Source organism: Muntiacus reevesi, chromosome 9 (genome assembly GCF_963930625.1).
Source record: "Muntiacus reevesi chromosome 9, mMunRee1.1, whole genome shotgun sequence".
In the NCBI taxonomy this organism is placed as follows: Eukaryota; Metazoa; Chordata; class Mammalia; order Artiodactyla; family Cervidae; genus Muntiacus; species Muntiacus reevesi.
In genome coordinates this window covers 37,992,941-38,013,595 of record NC_089257.1, presented here as the reverse complement: position 1 = coordinate 38,013,595, position 20,655 = coordinate 37,992,941, and the positions used below count along the sequence as shown (strand labels likewise).

The 20,655-nt window shown below is 42.2% G+C and overlaps 3 protein-coding genes across 3 annotated transcripts in view; 2 read left to right on the top strand and 1 right to left on the bottom strand.

Annotated features, from left to right (window-relative positions):
* MRPL48 (mitochondrial ribosomal protein L48) overlaps positions 1 to 6,082 on the top strand; it is a 65,030-nt gene extending 58,948 nt beyond the window's left edge. Inside the window, exons 7-9 of the mRNA XM_065945985.1 lie at positions 3,375 to 3,477; positions 5,000 to 5,089; positions 5,809 to 6,082. Of these exons, the coding sequence (XP_065802057.1) occupies positions 3,375 to 3,477; positions 5,000 to 5,089; positions 5,809 to 5,883 (268 nt within the window). The 3' untranslated portion in view covers positions 5,884 to 6,082. The remainder of the gene's footprint in view (positions 1 to 3,374; positions 3,478 to 4,999; positions 5,090 to 5,808) is intronic.
* Positions 6,083 to 16,019: 9,937 nt separating this feature from the next.
* Positions 16,020 to 19,457, bottom strand: COA4 (cytochrome c oxidase assembly factor 4 homolog). The gene is made up of 2 exons (XM_065944261.1): positions 19,249 to 19,457; positions 16,020 to 16,840 (listed from the first exon to the last, which is right to left on the bottom strand). The coding sequence occupies exon 2, from the start codon at positions 16,826 to 16,828 to the stop codon at positions 16,574 to 16,576; it is 255 nt and encodes an 84-aa protein (XP_065800333.1). The 5' UTR covers positions 16,829 to 16,840; positions 19,249 to 19,457; the 3' UTR covers positions 16,020 to 16,573.
* A 44-nt stretch (positions 19,458 to 19,501) lies between these two features.
* PAAF1 (proteasomal ATPase associated factor 1) overlaps positions 19,502 to 20,655 on the top strand; it is a 36,661-nt gene continuing 35,507 nt past the window's right edge. The window contains exon 1 of the mRNA XM_065944218.1: positions 19,502 to 19,574. Within this exon, the coding sequence (XP_065800290.1) occupies positions 19,528 to 19,574 (47 nt within the window). The 5' untranslated portion in view covers positions 19,502 to 19,527. The remainder of the gene's footprint in view (positions 19,575 to 20,655) is intronic.

The window sequence follows — 20,655 nt, the reverse complement described above, 5'->3', positions numbered from 1 at the left end:
AGCAAAGAGTACAAACTTCCTTTTTATAATGCTAACTCCTTACCCTCATAATTACTTGACTATTACTAGACTCTAAGATCTGTGAGGCAGGGACTATTTTTGTCTTTATCAGCAGTCATGCTAAGACCTTGCACAGTACCTGACACATGGTGGGCACTGGATGAATACTTGTTGCCTTGGATTTAGTTCCAATAGGCATAAACATAAATTCCTAGTATAACAGAATGAATCACATGCTGCTTTTTGCCTCTTTCCTTGTTCTTTGCTCCAAATAGTGCAGAGCATAAAGAAATGTTCACTTTTAGCAATTCACTTCTTTGTATTGATTGAGGTTTTCAGACCATTATATCAGGTATTCTTGCTGCCCAGTTTTTCAGAGATAAAATGATCTTCTTTTCTTCTGATTTTCATTTTATCTTGATACATTTTTCCTTTAGGAGTTGGGAATAGGGCTCTGACCTTGAAATGGAATTGAGCAAGGGAGCTGTGTGCTAGCTTTTGTTCTATAAATGGTCTGCATCGCTGCAGCTGCAGCTCACCCAGAGGAGAGGAAGAAGCCTTTCCTGTGGGTCCTTTAATTTTCCTGTCTCCCTTGCCGAGCAGCTGTCTGAAGAGATGGAAATCTTACTTATCTGGGAGCAGCTTCCAAGCCTGAAGCTGACCAGCGCCTGTTCTCTGTGGAGAGTGAAAGCATCATTCTCTGTAAGGCTGTTCTTTCCTTTTTTTTTTTAAATCCACTTACATTTTTTAAATGGAGGTATAGCATATAGAGTCCACCGATTCTAAGTTCCCTAGCATCCTAGCAGGCCCCCTTTTGTCCTGTCCCAGCAGTACTCTTCAAAGGCAGCACTGTTTTGTCATGTTAGGTTGACTCTTGAAATTCAAGTACTTCATTTCTTCTGTTTTCACTATCTGATCGTCCAAATAATGTTTATTGCAGAAAACTGGGGAAGTACAGAAATATGTAGATACTAAAGAAAAATAACCTTTACTCTTATGACTCAAAGGTCTATTCTACTTTAAAATAACTAGAGTTCCCAGTATTTTTTTTTTTTAATCAAACTATGTCTGATTTTTCTATTGGTTCTCTTTGAGGGCCTCCTTCCTCCTTGCCTTTGTAGACTGCCCTCTTTTGGAATGCCTTCCAGGCAAACATCTGTGTTCATTCTTTACATCTTGATAAAGCACTGCCTCACCTATGAAGCCTTCCCCAGGCTCTCCTGCTTTTCTCCCTCTTGTCTCTGTAATATTTGGTATATACCTATATTGCCTTTGTCTTCCTATCTTGCCTGGGGAATCCCAGGGATGGCAGAGCCTGGTGGGCTGCCGTCCATGGGGTCGCAGAGTCAGTCATGACTGAAGCGACTTAGCAGCAGCAGCAGTGCAAATGTCTGTGTACTTACCTGTCTCCAAAATATTCTTAGCAAGCTCCTTGAAAGCATAAACTGCATTGCACCCATTAGACTGCCTCAGACAGAACAGGATCTCAGTAAATGTTTGTTGAATAAGGGAGTGAACAAATAAACAAATCAGTGAAATCTTGTTGAAGTAAGTGTTGAAGAATAAAGTACATGCTCAGTGGTAGGAATGAAGAAGTCCCACTTTATTCAGTCTTATCTGTGGAATGTCAAAAAAGAAAAAGAACATTTTAGAGGCTGTTTACTTTTCTGAAAGCTTTTACATAATTACTTTATTTGATTTTCCATAATAAGTTTATGAATGTGCCCCCTTCCCCATTTTTGGCCGTGCCATGCAATGTGCAGGATCTTACTTCTCTGACCGGGGTTCGAACCCATGTCCCCTGCAGTGGAAGTGTGGAGTCCTAACTATTAGACCACCAGAGAAGTCCCTGGTTTTCTTATAAAGAAATTATTGCCAAGTGTAAATTTGAAGTGATCAGAAATTGTGCTATAAAATGGAAGGGGTTGTTACTTCGGGTAGCTTACCTGGAAGTTTGCAATACCTAGCGTTTACTCACTGTTGTAAGGGCAAGGGAATTGGCATTTGTAGGCATAGTATGCCAGGCAAATTACTTACATAATCTTATTTAATTATTGCTAAAACCCTATGAACTAGGTATTATTATCTTCATTTAATAGCTAAAGAAACAAAGACCCAGAGAGCTGAATTAGTTTGTCCAAGGTCAAATAGGTAATAAGTGGCAGAGCCAACATTTAAATCCAGTACTGACTCTCATGTTTCCAAATCACTTTCCATTACACCAGACTTCTTTTTGTAGCAGTCCATCTGTAGAGGGTCATGCTCCTTTCTCTTAATTCATGAAGTTTTGTGTAGCATGAAAATTCAGCAATCCTACTGTTGTTATTAGTATTCCATTTATCTTCAGTTTTAGGAACTTTTTGATAAGATGAACACAATACTAATATCATATTTCTGTGTAATCATCAGTTCTATCTCAGCACCATATCTGATTCTCATAATTGTCTATTGATATAAGCCTGGATTGTAATCCCCATTATTCATGAAGAAACGGAGTCCAAGAAGGAGAAGGGACTTGCCTAAGTAAATATTGCTAATAAGTGGCAGGGCTAAGACCTGACCCCAAGTCCAGCACTCTTTTCATTGTGGTATATAGATCTACTGAAGCTGATTATAGTGAGCATAGATTACAACACTGTTTCTCAACCCGGAGACATTTAACAATGTCTGGAGATAGTTCTAATTGTTATCACTTTGGGGGTACTACTAGCATTTGCTGGATATAGAGGTTAGGGATGCATAGGCCAGCCCCCACAATAAGAATTATCTGTTCTAAAGGGTCAATAGTGCTGACATTAAGAAATCCTGCTGTAGAACTGGAGCAGGGGACTCCCTTGGTGGTCCAGTGGTTAAGACTGTGCTTCCACTGCAGGGTACACGGGTTTAGTCTCTGGTCAGAGAACCAAGACCTCACATGCTTCACAGCATGGCCAAAATTTTTAAAAAATAAATAAGTAAAATAAAAATACAACTGGAGCAGGATAGGGTTTCATGCCTCATTTCTTCAGAAGAGATGAAATACCCAAGGTTAGCCTCCAGAGTGTACCTAGTGATAAACTTAATTCTTTTAAGAACTGGCTATTATTTAGTAGCAGCAAATACTTATTAATCACCAGGCTTTACTCAGAGTGTTATATTAAGCATGACTAGGGATGCATAAAAGTATTAGACATGGTCTATCACCTCATGGAGTGTAAAGACTTCTGGAGAAGGTGTAAGAGGATCTGGTTACTTTGACCCTGGCTGCAGATAGACAGCCCAAGGTTGCAGGAGCTACTGCATGCAGTAGTGGCTGCACTCAGGGACTACCCTGACTGAAGTGGTGTGGCTGGCTTAAAGGAACCCTCCCAATAGCTGACTTTTCCTTCCCACAGTTATGCGATGCCCACCAAAACCATGGAGGTGTTGCAGCTTCAGGACCAAGGCAACAAAATGTTACTGGACTCAGTTCTTACCACCCATGAGCGAGTGGTTCAGGTAGGTACTCTGGAAGAAACTTGAAATGTCTCTACCTCTCCTGGTTCTTTCTTGGTTGAGTTTCAAACCTGGTATCCAGTTGTCTACTGGGTTTCTCCACCAAGATGTTCAACAGGTGCCCTACACTCAGTGTATACAAGAGTAATTATAGGAGGACTGTTTTTTTTTCCCTATAATCCTCTTCACCTTTGAGCTTAATGCTTGACCCTTCTTTGTCCTTGGGTATCCATTCATTCTCCAGATTCTATGGTTTCTACCCCTAAAAACCTTTCAGATCCATCCACTTTGCTTTACACTTATGTCAATGTGATCATGTCATTTTCCCACATAGACCCTCTCAGTGGCTTTCCTTTAACTCTGTATCCATTAGCAGTCACTCCTTTTTCCCCATTCCCCTAGCTCCTGGCAACCACTAATCTACTTTCCATTTCTGTGGTTTTACCTCTTCTAGACATTTCTTCAAATGAAATTATATAATATATGGCCTTCTATATCTAGCTTCTTTCACGTAGCATAATGTTTTCTAGGTTCATCCATGTTGTAGTAGTAGCACATGTCAATACTTCATTCCTTTTTACTGCCAAATAATATTCCAACACATGGACTTCACCCTTTTTGATCCACTCAAGAAATGTATCAGGAAGATAACCAGCAGGATGTTAAGGTAGTAACACCCTAAATCTATGTTAAATTTTTAAATGATTAAAGTACTTACAATCTTGGTTCTTTAAATATTATCAGGAATAAATTATTTGAGTTTCATTTTATAACAGATCTAACTTGCCACCAAGGCCCATAGAATAAAGTTTGAACTCTTTTGATTAGCACCTAAGTGGCTTCATGATTGTTCTCCAGCTTTTCCTCTTCACACCGTCATTCGTTCCAGCCACACGTGGAACTAGTTTTAATTCCCTAGTACTGTGCTATTCCTCCACATTTTACTGAATATTATTTTCTCTGCCTTAAAAAAAAAAAAAGAAAGAAAGAAAAAAACCCCAACTCCACACTACAGTTGAATTCTCCCAATTTACCCTTGTTTTTTAAGACTCCAACCAGATGTTGCCTCTTTTGGAAGCTTTTTTTTTTTTAACCTCCCTGATTAAGTTAGGTAGATGTTTCTCTTCTGGGTTCTGCCTGCCCCCTACATGCCCTTCTTCCACACATCTGATTTATCTTTGGATCCTCAGCACAGGGTCTGATGACAATCAGGTGGTGGTCTATGTGGGTAAACTTGTGTTGACTCAGAAAGTCATCCTGGACTTAACCTCTTGATCCAGTTATGACATTCGTTGCCTATAAGAGCAGATATTGGCCATGACCATCTCAGTAATCAGACAACTTGGCAGATCAGCAAGAGAAATTGAAATCCTGTGAGGTCTGAGATCCAAAACCAGCTCTGGGTGTTAATCCTTCACCCAAAGGCCCTCAGGCTCTACTGGAGCTGACATTTGAGCCCTTGCCCTTTCTGCCCAACCACCTAACTTTCAGTGACTCTCTTCAAGCATCTTCTTTCCTTTTGCAGATCAGCGGTTTGAGTGCTACGTTTGCAGAGATTTTCTTGGAAATAATCCAAAGCAATCTTCCTGAAGGAGTCAAATTGTCAGTGAGGGAGGTAGGTGCTAACTTGAGAAGAGGCCCACTGGTGGGCTCAAAATATGGATAAGGAAATCTGGACTGGCTGACTTTAGAAACAGCAAAGGCTTGTGGATAACTTAACCCAGATAATAATCAGGAAAGGTATGCAGGCTGCTTTACCATGATCATTGATCTGACTGTTCCAATGCATCAGAGATGATACTTCATAGACCATGAAAGCTGAACTCTGTCAGAGCATCCTGATGTTATGGGTAGCCCATTCTACCTCCAAGTTCCCTCCCTTGAGGCAGCTGTATAGCAGAAAGAATATGATTTAAGATCACATACACTGTAAGTAAGCAGAACACAAATAGGGAAATGTACTAAGGCAAGGAGGAAGTCCAATTCAAATTTGAGTCCTTGATACCTAGTATAAGCCTGGTACATAGTCCATGTGTGCATGCTAAGTCGCTTCAGTCGTGTCCGACTCTTTGCAACACTATGACTGTAGCCTGCCAGGCTCCTCTGTCCATGGGAATTCTCCAGGCAAGAATACTGGAGGTGGATTGCTGTGCCCTCCTCCAGGGGATCTTCCTGACTCAGGGATCGAACCCTGGTACATAGTAGCTACTCAGTAAAAGTTAGTTGACTCCAAATAATTTTCTACAGAGCAGGCTGATGTATCTTTTTCTGATGCTGGGCATGTTTGAGTGACTCTGTAGTAATTTCCTCTTATTTTCTTTTTCTTCTCCACAGCACACTGAAGAAGACTTCAAGGGAAGGTTCAAAGCTCGGCCAGAACTGGAAGAACTGTTAGCTAAGTTGAACTAGCTCATTGCAGACCATTTCATGCCTTTCAGCACTGGTGATATTGAGTGGCAAGGGGAAGAGCTTCCTGGGTGGCCAGAGTTGAGCAGGAGACCCTGACCCTCAACATCATAAGTACTCCTCTCCTTGCTTACCAATTGTCACCACTTTTCTTTGAGCCAACCCTGGGTATCTTCCATCTAATAAAAAGCTGCTGCTGGTGGATGTGTGTGTGTATTTGAGAAGTCAGTCCATCCTGTGGAGTATCTTTAACTAAGGGATTGGATTTCTCTTTGCCTGTTGCTTTAGCACATAAGTGTTTTCCCCTTCAGAATTTCTCCAATTAAGAGTGAATTCATCCTTTAAATCAACCTGGCATGGAGTCCCTTTAATGAGGCAGACAATCACAAGTAAACTCTCCACATATAAAAGGCACAGGGAGGGAGATTTTGTATATGAAAAAATCCTCCAGATAGAATCAAGGTCTGTTTATAAGTGAAAAAAAAATTACCTTGTGGGGTAGTGAGTGACTTGTCATAAGTATGCAGGTAGATGTTACATAACTGCAAATTAGGGTTGCCTGGAATAAATTTAAGCAAAGAATTAAAGGTTGATCTTGGTCAGGTGTCAGGAAGCTGCAGCCTGTAAGCCAAATCCCATTAACTACCTATTTGCTTTTTAAAAATAATTTATTGAGGTGACATTCACATGTCACAAAACTAACAATTTGGAAGTGAATAACTGCACAGTATTTAATACATTTGCAGTGTTGTGCAACCTCTATCCAGTTCCAAAACCCTATTTCAAACCCCCATAGACAAAGGTTTATGGGAACAGAGCCCTGTTCATTCACTTATATATTGTCTGTGGCTGCTTTTATGTTGCCATGGCAGAACTGAGTCGCTGTGACAAAGATGGTTAAGCTAAAACATTTTTACGTGGCCTTTTATAAAAATAGTTTGTCAAACATGGATCTAAGTCATTGGTTTTCAAACAAGCATGCATCAGGATCACCTGCAAGACTTTTAAGGACACAAATTACTGGACTCCATTCCCAGATTTTCTGATTTAGATCTTGAGCAAGGGTACTGCTGCTGCTGGTCAGAGTTGCCTCTTTGTTGCCACGAGTTTTAAGGGCTTTCCTGGTGGCTCAGACAGTAAAGTGTCTGCCTGCAATGTGAGAGACCCGGGTTCGATCCCTGAGTTGGGAAGGTCCCCTGGAGAAGGAAATGGCAACCCACTCCAGTACTCTTGCCTGGAAAATTCCATGGACAGAGGAGCCTTGTAGGCTACAGTCCATGGAGTCACAAAGAGTCGGACACGACTGAGTGACTTCACTTTACTTCATATGTGTGTGCATGCAGATGGTAACCATGTGTGAAAATGTGTGAGTGCATCTCACATTTATTGACCTCTAATTATGCTCTATACTTTATACAGATTATCCTTAGGGTTGATGGTATTATTTCCAATTTTACAGGTGAAGAAACTGAGGTTTGAAGAGCTGAATCGACATCCTAGGGTCACACAGCTAAAAAGTGGCACACCTCTCCCCTCTGTTATCCCCTACTTCTCTTGGATAACCTATACAGAGGTCTGGGAGAGTTTAGAGCATTCTTAGCATTGCATGTACTTTCCTGATACTTTTCAGAAATTTTCAGCTCTGAAGTTATTTTGGTTTCTTTGATTTTGTTTCTAAAAGCAACAGGGGAAACTCAGATTTCTTCTCAAGGTGTAACACTGGGGAGGGCTGTCAAGATAGCAGGTACCCTCAATTAAAATGCTTTTCTGAATTCAAATTGAAGGTTCAGCAGGCCAGGACTTAGAAGGGAACCCCACTGGGAGTATGGGCAGAATTTGCCAGGTGAAGACTGATATTTTGGTTGGATAATTAATCATTGCTGAGTTTCCTTTAGGGAAGATCAGAGAGCAGCAGGTAGTGGATAAGTGTAAAGTTGGAGGATGTGTAGTGACTTGAAGATAAGGTGAATAAACATATGTATACACAGACAGGCTTCCCAGGTGGCACCAGTGGTAAAGAACCCGCCTGCCGATGTGGGAGACATAAGAGACAAGGGTTCGATCCCTGGGTTGGGAAGATCCCCTGGAGGGCATGGCAACCCACTCCAGTATTCTTGCCTGGAGAATCCCCATGGACAGAAGAGCCTGGGGGGGGCTACAGTCCATAGGGTTGCAGAGTTGGACACAACTGAAGCGACTTAGCACATACGCATACACACAGACACACAGTGCCTCCATATCACACAGGCAATGGGCAATGTCACGTGGGCCCCATTTCAGTTCAGTTCAGTTGCTCAGTCATGTCCGGCTCTTTGCGACCCCATGAATCGCAGCATGCCAGACCTCCCTGTCCATCACCAACTCCCGGAGTTTACTCAAACGCAAGTCCATCGAGTCGGTGATGCCATCCAGCCATCTCATCCTCTTTTGTCCCCTTCTCCTCCTGCCCCCAATGCCTCCCAGCATCAGGGTCTTTTCCAGTGAGTCAACTCTTCGCATGAGGTGGCCAAAGTATTGGAGTTTCAGCTTCAGCATCAGTCCTTCCAATGAACACCCAGGACTGATCTCCTTTAGGATGGACTGGTTGGATCTCCTTGCAGTCCAAGGGACTCTCAAGAGTCTTCTCCAACACCACAGTTCAAAAGCATCAATTCTTCTGTGCTCAGCTTTCTTCACAGTGAAACTCTCACATCCATACATGACCACTGGAAAAACCATAGCCTTGACTAGACGGACCTTTGTTGACAAAGTAATGTCTCTGCTTTTTAATATGCTGTCTGGGTTGGTCATAACTTTCCTTCCAAGGAGTAAGTGTCTTTTAATTTCATGGCTGCAGTCACCATCTGCAGTGATTTTGGAGCCCCAAAAAATAAAGTCAGGCACCGTTTCCCCATCTATTTGCCATGAAGTGATGGGACCAGATGGCATGATCTTTGTTTTCTGAATGTTGAGCTTTAAGCCAACTTTTTCACTCTCCTCTTTCACTTTCATCAAGAGTCTCTTTAGTACTTCTTCACTTTCTGCCATAAGGTGACAGCATTTTCACAACTGATCAGATATACACTTAAGATCTTTGCTTCACCATTATCTCCATTCATACATTATCTCCATCTCAAGTTCCTAAAAGGGATTAACCCCATTTTACACATCAGAAAACTGAGGTTTGATGAGAGTAAAATAACTCACCTGAGGCCTCAAAACTAATAAATGTAGAAATTAAGAATAGCTCAGGTTTGTCTGCCTCTTTTCTTTATAATAAGTTCTTTCAGGAAGGCGGGAGAAGGAATTAATATTTTCAGCCTAGAGCCCAGATACTTGTATTCCATTTGATTTCACTTCCATGTGTTTCTAGGGAAGTTCACTTCCCTCTAAAGAGTCAAATGAAGCTCATAATTGTTTTGTTAACTCTGAAGTTCTAGCAATCAGAATATCTGTCCCTTTTACCAGGATAAGGCATGATGAGTAATTTTCATCTGTTTTAGGGCAGACTAATCACGAGCAACAAAAGTCCTTTGTCTCTGGTGAGAGGATAAATCACTAACTAGGTCAGTGACACAAGAGCTCCAAGGTGACAGAACCCAGAAGCCTCCTGTTTAAGAGGGAAGCCTGACTCATCCCTCATGATGTAATGGAAAGAGATGGACTGGGAATCAAGAGATCTGAATCCTGCTCCCAGTTCTGCCGATGAGGTGCCTTGTCACCTTGACTAAAGCACTGCCCTTCCTGGGCCCTAACCTGCACGTGCAGAATAAAAGAGGTTAGGCTGGCTGGGTCCCAAGTCCCTCAGCTCTAGAATCTTGTAGATTTGTGAAACCGTGCATCTTGCTTTCACATTATTAACAAGGAAAGGTGGACAACTGGAAAATACCACTGTATTCCAGGTTCCTATATTAAAAAGCAGAGACATTACTTTGCCAACAAAGGTCCGTCTCGTCAAGGTTTTTCCAGTGGTCATGTATGGATGTGAGAGTTGGACTGTGAAGAAAGTTGAGTGCTGAAGAATTGATGCTTTTGAACTGTGGTGCTGGAGAAGACTCTTGAGAGTCCCTTGGATTGCAAGGAGATCCAACCAGTCCATCCTAAAGGAGATCAGTCCTGGGTGTTCATTGGAAGGACTGATGTTGAAGCTGAAACTCCAATACTTTGGTCACCTCATGCGAAGAACTGACTCATTAGAAAAGACCCTGATGCCGGGAAAGATTGAGGGCAGAAGGGGACGACAGAGGATGAGATGGTTGGATGGCACCACCGACTCAATGGACATGGGTTTGAGTGGACTCAGGAAGTTGGTGATGGACAGGGAGGCCTGGCGTGCTGCGATTCATGGGGTCGCTAAGAGTTGGACACGACTGAGCGACTGAACTGATACTGATGAAACCTACACTGTTATCAAGTTAAAGGATATTTCCACCCCCCGGAAAGTTCCCCTACCTTCTTTGATAGTCATTCTTCCCAGAAACAACCACTAATCTCATTTCTATTACCACAGGTTAGTTTTGTCTAACAATATATAAATAACATTGAATATATACCCTTTTATGCCTAACTTCACTCACTTATCCTGATGTTTTTACTCATGTTGTTGCATGTAACTGTAGTTCATTCCTTCAGCATACTTTTAGTTTTGGACCCAGTTAGGGTTAAAATATGTCTAGTACTGCTGCAAAAACATGAGGGCTAGGCAGGAGAGAAGAAAGAAAAGGTCAATGGATTAGGAATCAGAGTAGCTGGGTTCTAGTTTTGACTCTATCACTATATAACCTTTAAGATAATCTGTTCTGGTTTTCATTTTACAGATGAGTTAACTGGCCCAGGAGGGAAAGAGACTTGTCCCAGGTCACTCACAGGGATAGCTCTAAGTCACTGGATTCCTGGTTCAGTACACATTGCTGAAATTTTTAGAAATGGATTCTTATGTGGATCGTTAACTTTCAAGGACAGAATGCCCAGGTTAAATGGGCAGTTTTCCTCATGAAGGTAGTGGATTCCTCAGCTTCATATGTTAAGTCCTTTTCTTCTGGCTGAGGATGCCTTACTCCACCATCAAGCCAACTGTGGATTCTGAAAGGGTGTTTTTTAGTTGCAGAGAAAGAAATGGAAGCTGGATATTTTGGGCATTCAGACACTGGAACAATGCTCACAGACCCCAGTCCTCACTGTTCTAGGATGTAACGTATATTCAGGGGAGGAAAAGTCTCTGAGCATGCATTGGGCATGTCTGGAACCTGCTGACAAGGCACTACAGGTGGAAACAGCCAATGTGTCTTGTACTCGTTCAATCTGTACTTTGATCTCTTTGTGCCATTTTTGTTTTCAAATGTCCGATCTCCCTGGAGAATCTGAAATGGTTCATTTAGTTCTTATATTCCCCTTGGAGTAACTTTCATTCTCAGATATTTCAGATTTAGAGAATCAGCTTCCCGTTGAGATAGAGTAGCCAGGCTCTGCAAGACATCCAGGCTCTGAGGAATGAAAACTCTTCAGAAGATAACTGCTAGCAAAGGAAGGAATCCCCCACTCCTGCTTCCTCTGCCTGCTTCAAGTCCCTGCTGGAGCAGAGCAGGGAGCCCTACCCTTCCAAATAGGGGGGAAAGTACAGGGTTTCAACCTGGACTCCCTCCAGTTCTCCTTGGATTTCTAAAGTCAGCAGCCCAGGACTTGGTCTGGCAACTTTACCTGAGGGAGGAAAGTGGGAGGAGTATCTGATTACTCATCCAGTAGAACACTTCGCAGTGCACCTTTGTACTGAGCACTGGCCACGTCCCCAGCCAAGGACCTTGCAGGGACGAGCCAAATCGTGAGTCTGCCTTAGGCCTAGCCAACGGTGGCACCCAACCAAGAGCTCTCTGCTCATCCGTAGCAGAGCCTCTGCAGGGGTAGGTATGGAGTACAGAGACAGGCGTGGACCACCCTCAACTCCAGCTCCATGGCTGTGGGCTGCAGAGCTGAGAGACTAAAAACACCATACTAATCTAGAACACTGTGGGCAACCGGCACTGGTTAATTTCCTTTTTATAAAGCACTAAGAAAAAGCAAAGTAGTATTTACACAGTAAGTTTGGTTACTTACTGTGTTAAGCACTGTGCTAGGCACGAGATGCTTGTGAGAGAGCACAGAGTGAATAACATAGGCTTAAGACATACGTGGGGTCTGATCTGCAATCTGCCTTTTAGTTCGTCCTCTGTAAAGGGGAGTTAGTAGTGTTATGAAGATTAAATGAGGTATGTAACTCAGGACAGTGACTAGCACACAATAGTGATGATAAAGCTAACATTTACTGAAGGTTTACTATGTGCCAGATGCTATTTCTAAGCTCTCCATCAATATTAACTTATTCTTTCAACAACCCTATGGAGAAGATCTACACTTAGTAGCTTTGATGCCTTTGAGGAAGGTATTACTAACTGCATTTTTACAGAAGAAAAAACAGATCCTGAGATGTTAAGTAGTTTGCTCCAAACCATACTAACCCCAAATCTAGTAAGTGGCATAGTGGGATTGAAAGCAGCATATCATAGGGACTGAGAGCACAGACTCTGGAAATCAGATAGCCAGGGTTAAATGCTCCATGTATATTAGTTATAATAGTTCAATAAAAGCTAACTTTTATTACCAGGTTTTACATATTCCCCTTCATTTAATTCTCCTAGTGTGCCTATTAAATAGGAATTATTCCCATTTATTATACTTAAGGGAACAGTTTTGGGTGTCGATAGAGGCCTCTTTGCCCAAACACATTCTGTGACCCTTCCAGTGTTGGTTCTGTTAGACTGGAATCCTTGCAAACCTGTTCCATCCACTTAGCTGGTGTGAAAGCCATTCCTCCTGCTGAGAAGGTTCTCCTACTCTTTCTGTTATAATTCCCTGCCCCCCATGACCTATTATTTCTATTTTAATTATACAAATTAATAAATAGGTATGTTTCTTTTGTAGTGTTTGTATAAGCAAATAGTCCTCACTGATGGAACTTCATACTGTGACCATTTATTCACTATTAAACACATGCTGCATTTATTTCCAATATTCTGGGAGGTGGGTCATAGAGGATCCTGCTGTGATTTATGTCAGAGAGTGTTTTGCCTGTGTTCTCCTCTAGGAGTTTTATAGTTTCTGGTCTTACATTTAGATCTTTAATCCATTTTGAGTTTATTTTTGTGTATGGTGTTAGAAAGTGTTCTAGTTTCATTCTTTTACAAGTGGTTGACCAGTTTTCCCAGCACCACTTGTTAAAGAGGTTGTCTTTTTTCCATTGTATATCCTTGCCTCCTTTGTCGAAGATAAGGTGTCCATAAGTTTGTGGATTTATCTCTGGGCTTTCTATTCTGTTCCATTGATCTATATTTCTGTCTTTGTGCCAGTACCATACTGTCTTGATGACTGTGGCTTTGTAGTAGAATCTGAAGTCAGGCAGGTTGATTCCTCCAGTTCCATTCTTCTTTCTCAAGATTACTTTGGCTATTTGAGGTTTTTTGTATTTCCATACAAATTGTGAAATTATTTGTTCTAGTTCTGTGAAAAATACCGCTGGTAGCTTGATAGGGATTGCATTGAATCTATAGATTGCTTTGGATAGAATAGCCATTTTGACAATATTGATTCTTCCAGAATATTGGAAATAAAAGCAAAACTAAACAAATGGGACCTAATGAAACTTAAAAGCTTTTGCACAACAAAGGAAACTATAAGTAAGGTGAAAAGACAGCCCTCAGATTGGGAGAAAATAATAGCAAATGAAGCAACAGACAAAGGATTAATCTCAAAAATATACAAGCAACTCCTGCAGCTCAATTCCAGAAAAATAAATGACCCAATCAAAAAATGGGCCAAAGAACTAAACAGACATTTCTCCAAGGAAGACATATAGATGGCTAACAAACACATGAAAAGATGCTCAACATCACTCATTATCAGAGAAATGCAAATGAAAACCACAATGAGGTACCATTACATACCAGTCAGGATGGCTGCTATCCAAAAGTCTACAAGCGATAAATGCTGGAGAGGGTGTGGAGAAAAGGGAACCTTCTTAAACTGGTGGTGGGAATGCAAACTAGTACAGCCACTATGGAAAACAGTGTGGAGATTTCTTAAAAAACTGGAAATAGAACTGCCATATGACCCCGCAATAACACTTTTGGGCATACACACTGAGGAAACCAGATCTGAAAGAGACACGTGCACCCCAATGTTCGTCGCAGCACTGTTTATAATAGGCAGGACATGGAAGCAACCTAGATGCCCATCAGCAGACGAATGGATAAGGAAGCTGTGGTACATATACACCATGGAATATTACTCAGCCATTAAAGAGAATTCATTTGAATCAGTTCTAATGAGATGGATGAAACTGGAGCCCATTATACAGAGTGAAGCCAGAAAGATAAAGAACATTACAGCATACTAACACATATACATGGAATTTAGAAAGATGGTAATGATAACCCTATAAGAAAAACAGAAAGAGACACAGATGTACAGAACACTTTTGGACTCTGTGGGAGAAGGCGAGGGTGGGATGTTTCGAGAGAACAGCATGTATATTATCTATAGTGAAACAGATCACCAGCCCAGGTGGGATGTATGAGACAAGTGCTCGGGCCTGGTGCACTGGCAAGACCCAGAGGAATTGGGTGGAGAGGGAGGTGGGAGGGGGGATCGGGATGGGGAATACATGTAACTCCATGGCTGATTCATGTCAATGTATGACAAAACCCACTGCAATGTTGTGAAGTAATTAGCCTCCAACTAATAAAAATAAATGAAAGAAAAAAATAAATAAATAAACACATGCTGCAATGAAAATAATAGTGTACACATTTTATAAGATGTTTAAGAGGCTCCCTAAAAGAGGAATTGCTTTTAAATATTTAAAATATTTGCAGATCTCACCAAATTGCCCTGAAAAAACTTGACTAATTTATGATCCCTACAATAGTGTGAATGTGTCTCTCTCCATCCCCAAGAATATTGGTGATTATACTTTTAATTTTTGTCAACAGGATGACCTAATGGTACTTTTGTTTTTAAAATTTGTATTTCTCTGATTATAAGTGATGTAGAATATATTTACATTTTTCTCTATTTTGGGGGCATAGTTAGCTTTGTTCACTTTTCAGCTGGGCTATTTGCTTTTTCTTACTGATTTCTAAGTAAATTTTTTGTTTGTTTGTTTTGGCTGTCCCAAGTGGCATGCAGCATCTTAGTTCCCTGACCAGGGATCAAATCTGTGCCCCTGCAATGGAATCGTGGTGTCTTAACCACTGGACCATCAGGGAAATCCCTCTAGGTACTTTTTATTTGTTGCAGATTGTAATCCTTTCTGCTATACATATACAATTATGTAATGTTTACTTCGTCATTAACAGTGTCAACTAACTCTCTTCTCTTTGAGATTCTAGCTGACAGATATAGTTCACACTGCTACCTCTGATGACCCACAGCACAGCACACATGGCCCAACAGATTCATTCATCCTTTTACACACAGTCACGTCTTTCTGCTTGAAATAAGATTTTATGGTTCTTTGAACTTGAATCCCTCTTAACTTCTCCTCTTTTCTCTTTTTCTCCTTCTCAAATACCAACAGAAAGGCTCAAAGTAGTTTTAGGGCCTATTCTATTTCAGATTTGTGCTTCTAATATATATATATGCTCAAGAAATGTTTCTGATGATGATGATGACAGCATATGTCCCTTTGCATTCCAGTTCTATAGCAATGGTCACCCTCTCAACTCCCTTCCCACTCCCAAATGTCAGAGACAAAATAATAGAATGGGTAATGCATTTCTATGGAAAGCAATGGCAACTGTTGTGAGCTGCAGTACACATCCACCTAAAAGAAGAATCATTCACTCAGCTCCAGCAAATTGCTGTTAAAGTAGGAATATAAGCTCCATGTTGACAGATTCTCCAAACTTTTCAAAAACTGAAAATCTGTATGTTATGTTAAATTACTTTTTAAACATCAAGTCAATATTATGTATTTCTTTGGTTGGGAGCATGTTCAAATCATACTCTGTATCTGTTAATACAACAGAGTCTGACATATGAGAGGAACTTAGTATTTGTTTTCCCATTTGCCTTCTTCCTTTCATTAGACTGACTGAGATATCCAGAACAGATGATGAAAGATAAAGTCATTTGTATCATTATCAGAAATTAGTTGTTCTAGTGTTTTGTTTCTCTCTCAAACCAGACTAAAGCAATATGAAGGCAGATATATTTGCATCACATCCATTTCCTACACAGTGCCTGGCACATGAGGTCTCATAAACCTGGCTGCTTTGGAACCTATGACTGAATAAATGAAGAAATGATTAAGGGTAACCAATTTACCTTTAGATTGTGAAGCTACATTGAAATTAAATGTCCATGTAATCAGCATAGTACTTGGCACACTGACCCGAGATGTAGCATAGGAGAGCATCCCTTAACCCCACTCTGTTTTACATGGCAAATACTGGTCAATATTTAATATTGGTGACACAATATGGGTGAGGATGTGTGGGATCTCAATATGACAGCTCATGTCCAAACCCATGGCTGCCTGGCTCTCAGCCCCAGGCCCAAATACTATCCCCAAGTCTTACAGTTCTTGGCCTACACTTCCACTGTTCAGGATTCCTTTCTCCCATGATCTGTCTGGGTGCTGGTTTCTGCAGGGCCATCCTCTGGGGATAGGTGGTTTGGGGTCTCAGCGGTGGGCGCTGCTTTGCTCCTTCAGCCTCTGCAGCTCCTCCCGCCGCCTTGCCTGCTGTGCACTCATGCAGTCCCAGAAGGCCTGCACCTGTGGCTGGCACTGCCTCCAGTCCTGGTGCTGGGCCATGCACTCCTGCACTGCATAGTGGGAAGCAGCACAGCCTGAGCGGGAGATGAGCTGGTCCAGCGGGTCCTCTTCTTCATCCTCCTTCTTCACCTGTCGGGACCAGGCATGGCCTTGGGCTGACATCTTCCAGGGTCTCTAGAATATCAACAGGAGCAAGGTTAGAGGAGGGACATGATTATATATGTTCCTCTGTTATAAACAACACTGACCACTGCACTGTTATAGCCTATTTATGCCTATGTCTCCCCTTTGAGATTGTGAGCTATTTGAGGACAAATGCTGGGACTCATTCATCCTGGTACCCCCAGCACTAGGCTTGCAAAATGGTCTCAACTGAACAGAAGGAGATTAAGTATGTGAGAATGCTCAGCACAGCACTAATAAGCTCAGATGGATTCTAACAGAATTGGAATTAGGTGAAATGTCACATTTCTGGGAAAGCTATCTCTTCTCTCCTATTGGAGAAGAAATCTTTTCTCCAATTAGCCTTATTCTATGGCTGGAGAAAAACAAAGCTTAGTACTTGAGAGAGTAAACACATATGGGGAGGGTTTGACATTTGGGAGAATGGAGTTGTGTGGAGAACAGAGAGCATACGAGGTACAGGGCAAGAACCAAGTTTGTGAGGTGTGAGAATACTTAATGTGAGCTGCACTTGCCCACACTGCCTTTCCATGATCACCTGCTTCAGAGCACCCAGCACAATGTAGCATATAGAAGGAACTTAGGAGAGGTTTGAAGCTAAATGACTCAGCCTTTGTACAAAATTAACCATGACAGGCCATAAATAAGCTAAGACTCCTTAATGCCTTTCCTGGGTCTCTGATTCATTTAACAAATTATCATTGTGTATCTGTGTTGTACCAAGCTCTGTGCTAGAGTTGAGGATACAAGAGTGACCAAGACAGATACACTTCCCGCCTTCATAGAGTTTATAATTTAGGTACGTTAAAAGGCTATTTACTTGTGTACAATATGTATAAACAGCTAAAATTGGGAAGACAGTAGAGACTACCTAAGCCAGACAAGGGGACAAACAGGCAGGGAAGCCTTCTTGCAGAAAGTGATTTCTTTTCTTTCTTTCTTTTTTTTTCTTTTTAATATTTTAATAATTTTTCCAGAAAGTGATTTCTAAACTGAGACTTGAAAGATGAAAAGGGAAGAGCAGAGATGCAAAGAATATTCCTAATCAATGGAAGAGCAGGGTGGGGATTTGAGACAGAATTTGACATGAGATGAACTGAAAGTTTTACATGACTGGAGAATAGAGTATGAGAACAGGAAAATTAATGAAAGTGATGAGTTGAGAAACTATCTGATCTTAGGAAGACCGCATGTTAAGGTGTCAAGAAGGCAATGGGGAAGTCACAAAAAGGTTTTAAGAACTCTATGAAAGTGAAAGTGTTAATTGCTCAGTCCTGTCCAGACTCTTGGATACCCCATGGGCTGTAGCCCGCCAGGCTTCTCTGTCCATGGATTTCTCCAGGCAAGAATACTGGAGCAGGTTGCCATTTCCTTCTCCAGGAATCTTGCTAACCCAGGGATTGAACCTAGGTCTCCTGCATTACAGGCAGATTCTTTACATTCTGGGCCACCAGAAAAGCCCAAGAACTCTAAATCCAGACACAAAATTCATTTGTTTTGAAGGCAAGGGAGGAGGGAGAAAATGGGCTTTGAAAACAAACTTGGATTGGAAAATTAGCTTGGTCACTGACTCACTGGGACACTTTGAGCAAATTACACTTTATAATCTCTCTTGAAAAACAGAGATCAAATCTATCTCACAAGACTGAAGACTAAATGAGATAATGCACGTAAGGAGCCTGGCACGTCCAGAGTTCAATAAATGATAACTCCTATTACTATACATGTTTCCTCTTTCTAAATATACTATGAGCTCTTTAAAGGCAAGGGCAAGCCTCTTGAAACAGTATGGTGGAAAGAACAGTGCCTTGGATTCTAAGCCAAAAAATCCGGATTCAAATACTGGCACCTTTTACTATGCACACGCCTTAGCACGCATTTTTTTTTTTTTTTTTTTTTTTTTTTTTTTTAGTATTTTGGCATGTGGGATCTTAGTTCCCCTACCAGGAAGCGAACTGGTGTCCCCTACAGTGGAAGGGCAATCTTAACGACTGGACCACACAGGAAATCCCTTAGTTTCCTTCTTAAGGTAATATCTAACTCACAGAGTTACTGCAAGGAATAAGATGCTAATAAGGGACAAGTGCATGGGCTACAAAAGGACTTAAGTAAATGCTGTCATATTCTTTCCCCACCCCAACCTGGCTTCCGTCTCCCCTGAGTAAAAAGTGGAAGACCCTCCCTCAGAGACCAGGGCAGGCTGAATGGTCGGCAGTTGATTCGCGAAGGCCAGCCTGGACTAAGAAGGCACTGAAAGGATGGGTAAGGAGAAAAACCCAGGCGGTCAAGTCACTTAAAAAACTCCTCGACCACCTTCCGGAGAGGACGCGTGCGCACTCGCGAGCCCGCGCTGTGCCCGCTAGGGTTCACCGCGTAAGATCGCGGCACACAGTGCTCACCGAACAGGCAGACAGGACTCGAACGCGCGCTGCTGCACAGCGGCGTCGGTTTTGCAGGCAGTTGTAACTCTACCGAGTTACCCGGTAAACCTCCGATCAGGAACCAGCTTCCTGCAGGGAGCGCGCGCGCAAAGGGGCGGGAAGAGAAAGAGAATCCACGGCGTATTTTCATTAGCGGCTTTTCGGGGTCGATCCCGCCCTTCGCTCTCGACGCAGCCTCTATGGGGAACCCACTTCCGGGAGAGACCGGAAGGGGCGGGCTGGTGGAGGCGGGTCAAGATGGCGGCACCTTTGAGGATTCAGAGCGACTGGGCCCAGGCTCTCAGGTGAATCCAGGTCCAGAAGTGGGACATAGGAGGCGGGTAACGGATGTTGCCTTTACGTTAAGGAGCTCCACCCCCGACCCAGGATGTCCATAGGGGTTGCCTCATCAATTGTTGAGGGAACCCTGGGCCTAGAAAAAGAAGTCTCAAACCCACATGGTCATTGTTTTTCATTCTCGGAAAGAGTTATGCTGAATCCCAGGAAACACGTCGTGTGATGGCAGAGGCAGAATAGGATCAACGAGTTGGAGAAAGACAGGAAAACTGAGAGGCAGGAAGACTCTTGGCCAAGTAATGATGGTCATTTAGCAAATACTTATTGGCCCTCAGCTATTTCCAAAGGTCCCAGCAGTCTGCATCACCAGGAGTCTTGGCGTGCTTCTCGACCCCAAGTGGTGTGTTAATCATGTTGTGTATAGACCATGGGGTCGCAAAGAGTCAGACACGACTGAGCGACTTTCACTTCACTTCACTTTACGGGTCTTTTCAGGGAACAGTGGAACGCCTACCATGTCCAGACTCTGACCTAGATAGATGCTCGGCGGAGTTCAGATGTGTACTCTAAACTTGAGGGGTGGTTCCTGCCTTCGAGACCCTAACAGCTTAATTGGAATGCACAGCAAACCATTCATTTATTTAGTAAATATGGATCATATACTGTGCAAGTTATTTTGCTAGGCACCAGAATGAGTACAGCGGTACCGCGGTGTTTAGCCGCTAAGTCGTGTCTGCCGTAGACTAAAGCCAGCCAGGCTCTTCTGTCCTTGGGATTTCCCAGGCAAGAGTACTGGAGTGGGTTGCCTTTTCCTTCTCCAACAGCAGTGCCATGAATGGCAACTATTATACTAATGGGTTTTTAAAATGGAAACAATGGTGAAGATGAATGAAACATAGTCTCCTGCGTTTAAGAAACTTATGCCTTACTGCTGCTGCTGCTGCTGCTGCTAGTGGGCTGAAATAAAATAAACCTTATTACTACAACACCAGATGTGTAGTAGGAAGAACACTGACACTTATTGAGGACCACCTTTGAGAGAACACAAGTTCAGAATCAAGAAGTAAGTTACCCCAGATTGTTCAACTA

Bases quoted from the DNA above. Each gene is read 5' to 3' on its own strand.
- COA4 (XM_065944261.1), bottom strand. From the start codon at position 16,828: ATGTCAGCCCAAGGCCATGCCTGGTCCCGACAGGTGAAGAAGGAGGAT.